This window comes from Pteropus medius, unplaced genomic scaffold (genome assembly GCF_902729225.1).
Source record: "Pteropus medius unplaced genomic scaffold, Ma_sr-lr_union100, whole genome shotgun sequence".
NCBI classification, from domain to species: domain Eukaryota; kingdom Metazoa; phylum Chordata; class Mammalia; order Chiroptera; family Pteropodidae; genus Pteropus; species Pteropus medius.
Genome location: NW_024355990.1, coordinates 8,601,891 through 8,610,886, shown reverse-complemented (window position 1 = coordinate 8,610,886; position 8,996 = coordinate 8,601,891). Strand labels below are relative to the sequence as shown.

General features: G+C 38.7%; 1 protein-coding gene across 1 annotated transcript in view; it reads left to right on the top strand.

The window, feature by feature from the left end:
- Positions 1–1,859: 1,859 nt before the first annotated feature.
- KCNJ16 (potassium inwardly rectifying channel subfamily J member 16) overlaps positions 1,860–8,996 on the top strand; it is a 105,399-nt gene continuing 98,262 nt past the window's right edge. Inside the window, exons 1-2 of the mRNA XM_039859173.1 lie at positions 1,860–1,929; positions 3,246–3,328. Coding sequence (XP_039715107.1) covers positions 1,893–1,929; positions 3,246–3,328 — 120 coding nt within the window. The 5' untranslated portion in view covers positions 1,860–1,892. The remainder of the gene's footprint in view (positions 1,930–3,245; positions 3,329–8,996) is intronic.

Sequence of the window (8,996 nt, the reverse complement as noted above, 5' to 3'; positions counted from 1 at the left end):
TTGAAAACTGTACGAGAGCAGTTCAATGCAAGGACAGTCTTTTCAACAAATAATGCTAAAGCAATTGGTCATCCAAAGGCAAATAAATGAATCTCAATCTAAATACCATACTTTCTACAACAATTACTTCAAAGTGGATCGTGAATTTAAATGTAAAACTGCAAAACTTTGAGAATAAAACATAGGATAGTATTTTCAGGATCTAGGGCAAACTGAAGAATTCTTAGACATGACACCAAAAGCACGACCTATAAAAGAACATGATTGTTATACTGGACTTCATAAAAATCAAAAGCTTTTTGTTCTGTGAAGACTGTGTTAAGAGGAGGAAAAGTTCATCTAAAGACTGGAAGAAAATACTTTCAAATCGCAGTACCTAACTTAGGACTTGCACTTAACATATAAAGAACTCTCAAACCCCAACATAAAAGAAAGAGAAAAAATGAGCAATTCAATTACAAAATGTTCAGATGAAATGAACAGAAAGTTTGCCATAAAAGAAATACAGATGGCAAACAAACACCTGAAGAGATGTTTGTCATTATTAGCTACTAGGGAAGTACAAATTAAATAACAATGAGACAGCTACATCTGTAGAACAGCTTTTTTAAAATGCCAGTAATGAAATAGTTAATGGCTCAAGCCGAGCAACAAAATAAGTAACATAGTGTTGGATTATAGCCCAAAGCATAAAATAAAAATACATGAATTCATGCTGATATAAATAACTGTTGGAAAAAATAGATAAATGGAGGAGAAGAGAGAAACTTCTCTTACAAAATAATTTTAAGTATCAGATGTAGATACTCCCCATTCTCCAGGAGGTGAATTTTATAGACTCACTTCCAAAGAGTAGTGTATGGAAAGGGAAATATATTAACTTTACACTTTCTTGGCTAGATGATCAAGGTGTTAATATCATGTGATGCCATGTAGATCCCATGGACCCACTGATATTGTGTGATGATAAGGGCACCTTTTTGTTTTTTTTTTTAAATCTCTGGCATTCTTTTAGAAACGAATAGCCCAGGTCTAATTATGAGAAAAAATATCAGACAAACTCAAACTCCAGAACAAACTACAAAATGCTTGACCAATACTACTCAGAACTGTGAAGGTCATGAAAAACAAGGAGAGACTAGAAACTCACAGACCAGAAGAGACTACAGGGATATGACAACTAAATGCAGTGCAGTGTCCTAGACGAGATCCTGGAACAGGACAAAAACATTAATAGAAAAAAAAACCCTGCTGAAATCTGAATAAACCTGGAGTTTAGTTACTAGTAATGTTCCAATGTTGGTTTTATAGTTTTGACAAACGTTCCCACAGTAACGTAAGACGATAACTTTAGGGGAAACCGAAACTGAGTGAGGGGTGTACGGGAACTCTCTCCACTGTCTTTGTAATTCTTCCAAAGACTTAAGATTATTCCATAATAAAAAGTATATTTAACAAAGATTATTATATGACTTAAGCAAAAAAATATAAAGTTCTCGAGCAAAAAAAAAAAAACTGCGTAAGAACAAAATTTAAAACTTTATCGAAAGATAATGAAGATCTAAATGAATTGGAAAAGTATAACAAGTTCATTCTTTAGCGGAAATGTTACAGAGGTGTCAATTCTCCCTAAGGTGAAACACTGACAGCAAAAACTGTCCTTGTATTGCCAATGTGTTGATCTTTGAGTAATAAAATTTATAAAAGAAGGCTAGAGAATTTTAATGTAAATGATTAATTGTAAAATACTTTTAATGAAAGATTCAATGTACCTAATGCACAAGTCACCATCATTATTAACTAAATGCCATTATTTCGTTATTCTTTTCATGGACAAACATACACCGAGTGCTCTGTGGACCAGGTGCTCTGTGGAAAACACTCTTTCAAGAATGAGCAAAGTTGTGTGTCACCTCCTCCTTCACCCTGGTAACGATCATCAGATTATTTTGAAGTTAAATGTCGTGAGATCAGTAAAGAGAAACCTAAGTTACAAAGCAAATTTATCTTCAGAATAAACTGGTACTTTTTGAGTTCTTCACATCTCCTTGGTCTATGAGGATAGAACTCCCACTTGTTTAGCATGGAGCTAATCACACAAGAATGAGGGCAAGCAGAAGGGACTAATGGAGCAACTGAGAAAAACAATCAGAGGAAAACATCAGGTTTTCAGTCCTAAAGGAAAAGCACTTCTAAGTGATTCCCCGTGTCCCACGTGGTGGGGTAAAGCCTTCGATACTATTCATTCAGCACTTTCAGTAGCCTCAGGAAGCCATGATTACTATGACTACGTTACAGATTGGGAAATGGACTTAAAGAGGTTACTTAATGTACTAAAACCTATGCAGCTAGTAAATGCTGGAGTCAGCATTAGAATCCAAGTCCACGGTCAGGCCCTGCTTTGTTCTCTTGAGCTGATATGGGATGAGACGCTTCTCTGTAGGGCAACAAACAATGGCCAAGTATTTCAAATATTTTGGCACCCAGTGAGACCGTTTGTTTAGGTAAGGGTGAAAATGGAATCACTCTCATCTTTCTCTCGATAATAGATCCTTAAGTATTACAAACTATAAATATGAAATATCTTGAAATTCAGCGGAACTGGTTTTTTGTTTTTTTTTTAATTAAAAAAAAAAAAGACTGAATTTCAAGCCAAGTGATTTCTGGATAGAGCCGTGCATATAAGGCAGCGCTAGTGCACGGGAGGCCCCGCCGTATTGGGACAGGTCCTAACTGGCAGAAAGAAAGGGAAAGATTCATAATGAATATAATAACAGGGAGAGATGGAACAAAAATGACTCCTTTCTCTTCTTCTAATCAAGGGCCCTGATAAAAGACACACAGATACATAGCAAGAGCATTCCGAGGCTGAATCGCACTGACTTCCAAACCTGTGTCATTTAAAACGTAGGTTCAGAGAAATAAGCAACCAACAATCAAACACAACTCTTTCATCTTGGGCCAAATTGTGAGCTGAACTAAAACAGGATATTTTTTAGAAGCTTATTAAATGTTTGGCAAACATTCAATGATCCTTTAATTGTTATAAAATGATCCTTCAGCTTCCACAACCTCAACGATCCTAATGGGTTTAAATAAAGAGACAAACGTGGGGAAATTGTTAATAACCACTATTCAGATTGACAGACGTGAAACTAGGGCGGGACCACGTTAATCGTTCCCGTCATTGCAGGCACCCACTCTGATGGCTCGTTGTGCTGATGCCTCTGATCTCTCTCCTGTAGCAAACGCTCTGCTCCGTTTCAAAGGAGGTTGCCGTGTGCCGCGTTCGCTGGCCTTTGGATCAGACCGGCAGCAGACCTCACAGGTAGAATTCCTCCCTCAGCCATGCACAGAGAGGTAAATCGCGAGCCCTTCACATCGCTTCCAAATGTTTCCTTCAACAGAGAACAGTTAAAAAACAAATTCTTTTAGCTAACATTACCATCTGCTTTGGTTACTAATAAGGTTTAGAGTTTGGGCCTTAATCGTAAAGTGTTTTGCCAAAGCCCTTTTATTTTCAGCTATTCATGGAATTAAAGACTACTCCTGGAAAGATGTTATAAAAAACGTTTTTAAGCGTTGGCTTTATGCCTTTAATGCTGATGATAGTAACACTCCTATCTGCAATTCTAAACCTGATTTTAGATGAAGATATTGCTACTGAGTTATTTGGTTAGCAGGAGGAGGCCTTAGAATTTTCCATGGGACTTTTTCCTGCTAGCACACATTTTTAATCTTGGGGACAGTTAACATGTACATTTTTGAGATAGGCATTTTGCCATCATGGGGGACAGAGTAAATCTATCTGATTCTTGTAAGGGCAGAGACCATGGTTCATTTCCATTGTTTTAATTATCTAAGACTAAATTAAGAAAAGCAAAGTAGTGGAGAAGAATAAATAACCTGGGATTTGTAGTCAAGGTCCAAATCTAAAATATGTCATTTATTATTTGGTTGATCTTGGGTAAGTCGGTTCATACCTCACAGACTCAGTTTCCTTACCTCTTCTCTGAGACTAATTTATCATCAGTATATCTCAATGAGCCGTCGATCTAATAATACTTATGAGAATTGTTTCTAAATGGTAGAGCCTGCGTAGATGTTGACTAAAATGATGACTGAACCACAAGGCATAATTTTTAGGGAATTTGGGAGAGTACTGTGAGGAGTTTTTAAATAACACGATCTGGAAAAATGAAATACTGATTCGTATTAGTTTTCCGTCGCTGCATAAAAAATGATCACAAAGTTTGTGGCTTACAGCAACACATATTTGTGTGTCACAGGTTCTGTGGTTCAGGAGTCTGGGCCCAGCTTATCTAGGTTCTGTGTAAAGCTGTACTCAAGACGAGCTGGCTTCTCATCTAAAGGCTTGACTGGGTCTGCTACCACCCACACTCAGGTTGCTGGCAGAATTCTTCCCTATGTTCTTACTGACTGTTTGCCAGGGGCTGCTCTCAGTCCCAAGAGGCGGCCACAGCTCCGTGCCATGTGGCCCTCTCCTCAGGCCCTCTCGCCATAGCTCATGCCGTGAGAGCCAGCAAGAGAGAAAGCCTAGCCTGGGTCTGCTAGCAGGGCCGCTTTAAACAATATAATATAAACATGGCGGTGACATCACCTCTGTCATGTAAGATGACACAATCGCAGGGGCGTCAGTCATCCTCTTTGCATTTTCTGTGACTGAAAACAAGTCACAGGTCCTGCCCACACCCAAAGGGAGTGGATTTCATAAAAACGTGTGAACAGGTGAAAGCAAGGGTTAGGCTGCTTTAGAGTCTGTCTACGAAACTATGCATTTTTAGGTTCTAGGTGTTAAATATGCACAGCAGAGCATTTCTTCGGCTCATAGAAGACAGATTTTAAGCCTCACCCCTTTTTTATTAGCAGATCCTACTATAGAAACTAGTATGTGATATAAAAATAGAATATGCCACACCCCTGCAAAATGCAAATATAGAGTATTCTACTTACCAGCCCAAATTGGGCATCTGACTTTATTCTCCCCTAAAACAGGAGAAAGTTTATTTTCATTTCAGCGGGGGCGGGAAGTCACAGCGAGTGTTGCCACTTGGGCCAGCTACCTTAGGATTGCCCTTCTGGGACACTCCATCGTTCTCCATCTTGCCGTGTGCCCTGGGAGGGCGACGTGTGCAGTTTCTATCGAGTCCTGTGAATTCCGGCAGTGTTCAGTCAATGGGAGGCCACAGCGGGGGTAGAGACAAGAATGAAGTCACATTAGCTATCTCTGAGTCCCCTTTCTAAGGGATCAGCTAGACTTCCTGTCCCCCCTGCCACACACACACACGGATATTTATTATCCTCGTCTCATGGCAGCGCCTCCCCTTGACTTTGCTACCAGGATTCAGTAACTTTTCTCATACCTCATCTGTTTAGGCAAGATAATGACAATTTGGATGCTAATAGCCTTCGGCTACTACCGTGTGTGTGTGTGTGTGTGTGTTTTCTCTGAACCTTCTCCACAACTTTGCTAATAGTGCCTTCATTAAACCTTCCTCAAATACTGTACATTGAATGTGATATTTTTTTCTTACTGGGGCTCAGATATGTCACCTAAAGAATTTAAGTTTTATGAGCTCAGGGGTTTGTGCAAAAGGAGTAATCAAAACTGTTGTTGAATGAGTGAGAAAAAATGACCCGTTGCCACTGACTGTCCCCCATTCCTCATGATAAGTCAGTGTGTCTTGAGGGGCTTTTCTCCACCGTCTAGATTTCTCCAATGCGATGAACCGTATCTCCTGGAAAATCTTCCTAGAGACTTGAGACGATAAATATTGCCTGTTTCAGAAGAGATAAGGACATTGATTTTCTGCTTTTCTCTTTACCCTTATCCAGAAGAGGTATCGGGTGGGAGGGGAAGGAAGATTTTATTTATATATATATATATATATATATATATATATATAAAATCAATAGAATTTCAGTGCTGGTTTCTCTTTAGTGATGTCATAATCCACATCTTTCTTTGGTGGAAGAAGCAAGAAGGCAGAAGCAAAAGTTTTAATATTAAAGAATTATTATAACACATTAGAAGAAGGTAATATGAATACGAATATTGGATCAAGCTAAAATAAAAAATTAGGTACTCTATAAGGACAATCTAAATAAAAATATGTAAGATTGTGGAATAAACACTCAGGCAAGTATGAAGTGCTTGATTTTTAGAGATAATTAAAAGGAAATTTGCCCGGCTAGCCAACATTGTATTGTAGAAGAAAATTGGGAAACCGTGGAATTCAATCGATAATTTTGGAGTTTTGTTATGACTAAGCTATAGGATTATTTCTCATGTTCTGGTGTCGATATTTGCTCAGTGGTGTCTGATCAATGAGATGTCCCCGAGATGTCTCAAACACTTGTTTTCATCACACAGATATGAGTTATCATAGTTTCAAATAGGAAATAAACAGCTGCCAGACTTCTGGGCTTTGTCTGCATTCTTTTCTCATATTAGTTTTGACATTACAGACACAAGATATCCTGGATGGACCGAGGGCTTTGGAGTCAGAAACCCATTTCTAGACATAGAGTCATTTTGTTTGTTTGTTCGCCAGCTCGTGGGCCCCACAGAGTCCCTTTCTCTTAGTCTACTTCCTGTACTACTAGAAAAGTAGGACACGGCACGTTAAGACTAAAATCCGCTACTCTATAGACAAAGCATTCCTCTTTTAAAGGAGCGAGGACCTGGCTCTGGCTCTCTTCAGAGACATCCTTCCTTTTAAGCTGTTCTCTGTATGTTTGGCTCTGCGAAATTTTCCATGAAGGCATTTTATAGGGAATTCATTCTACAGACCTCAATTAGTTACTCAGAATAGTAAATGTGCACGTCATATTCTGTCTATAAACATCTTCAGAGGACTTTTACTAATTCTTCATTTCTATTTTTGAAGCCTTGGCTGGAAGGCTCTGGCAGTGCCGTGGCAGAGGTAGGACAGATAGAGCGCCGTTTCCAGAGTCTGGAGACTAGTGTGCCTGTCCCAGCTCTGCCACCAGCTGTGGGAGGATGAGCACTTTACCTCTCTAGAGTTCGTGTTCATCTTCTGAAACGTTAACAAAGAAAAACGATAGATTTGCCTGCGTAATAACTGTGATCTCTACAGTTTCAAGATTCTCGAACATGTACTTTGATTCTAACTTGCTCAAAATACATTTAAGTCTAATAACTCATTTTCACAAAACAGCTGGATCAACCCATTCAAAACAGTTTTTGAAAATTTGCTCTATTCAGCAAGTTAAATGTGGTAACAAGCTGAGTAAAGTAACACAGTTATTGAGCTTTTTTCCCTTTTTTTTTTTTTATGTTCACCCTATAAATGTGATTGCTACTTTTGAGGAACTTACAATCTATTAAAGAGGAAGGCCATATTTATAAATAAACTTGATGCCTGGCAGTGGTTAAGAAGGGAGATGGGAACTTCAAACCCCTAAAAAATCCTTTGTGTGTCCAGGGACCATGGTAAGAAATGCACAATAGCTGATGTAATTGTTTATATGGTGTCAGAACCTGGACCAAGTGCCTCTCATAGGTCAACACAGTGTTATTAGGTGGGTACGATTATTCGCCCCATTCTACATATTAGAAAAGGATGTCACAGACATCAAGTGACTTGCCCAAGATCGTAGAACTAGACAGCGATGGAAGCAGAATGCCAGTTCAGGCTACTGTCTGACAGTAAACCCGCTCCTTTTCAGATGCAGTCAAAAAGTTGACGTATTCCAATGGAAGTGAAGGATTTTCAACAAGTGACCTCAGAGAAGTCTTTTTGTATTCTCTTTACAATGTTTCCCAAAGTTTTTTGATTTCAAGACCATGTATATGGGAATCCGTGGAATTTGTTAGAAATGTGATTCCTGGGTCACACCTTAGACCTATTAAATCAAAATTCTGAGAGTGGACAAGGAAGTCTGAGTTTTTAGCAGTCTCTTAAGTTTATTCTCATAGATACTAAAGTTGAAAACAAATTCCAAAGGAAAAGATGAGATTTCGATAGGGAAATAAGTTGAGCAATGATTCTGGGTGGAGAGAATATACACAAAGGAATAGCATTCAAAGATAAGCCACTCTGTGGGTTCAAAAGCAAACACTTGGCAGGTGAGTAAGATGTGTGTGAGTACAGGTCTTGAAAAAGTACAGGTCAGTCTTCGTCGAGCCTTGAATAAAATTTTTAGGACATTGGACTTTATTGGACATTCAAATAGAGTCACTTGAATATTTGGATAGGGAAATAGCTTTAAAAGTAGAATTTTAGGCAAATTCATCTGGTAGCCATTAAAATAGCTGAGATGTGGATAAATTACTTAATTGAGCCTTGTAATGCATGAATGTATGAAATATTATTTGAAGATATTGAGTCTATTGTGGGGAGAACAAAAAACCTCATAGCATAGAGACATTTTCTGGGTTAGATGTTGGGAGGAGTTCAAAAGATGGGAGTTTGGGTATCTGAGTGCCTGGGATGATGAAGCATCATGAACAGGAAGAGGTGAATCAGGGGCAAGCACAAATTTAATGGCAGATAGTGGAGAGCTCACTCTTCACACATATTTGTGGTACCAACAAGACACAGATCTTCATGTCCAGGAGGAGGTTAGAAATTCAAGTCAGAATTAAAGGTAAAACTGTCAGAACCTGAGGCATAGGTTTAGATGGGCTGGGTATAATCAGTTGAAGAACATCGAGAGTGAGGGAGGAAATGTGAGCGCAGAATCATGAACCTGCACTGATTCTGTGAAGGGAAGAAAATGAACTTTATTCTCGAGAGGAGTTGAATGAAAATATAGCCTGAAGTCCGTTGTCAGTATATGCTCTTCTTCAACAGTGAGAGAACACACATCACCGTCTTAAAAATTACCTGTGGTCAGTGCTGTAAACTTGCTTTTCTGGAGAATTTATGGTTAAAATTGAGATCAAATAATGTCCTGCTATGGCGACCATGAAAAATGGAAATGCATTTTATCCTGCTTAATAATCACAA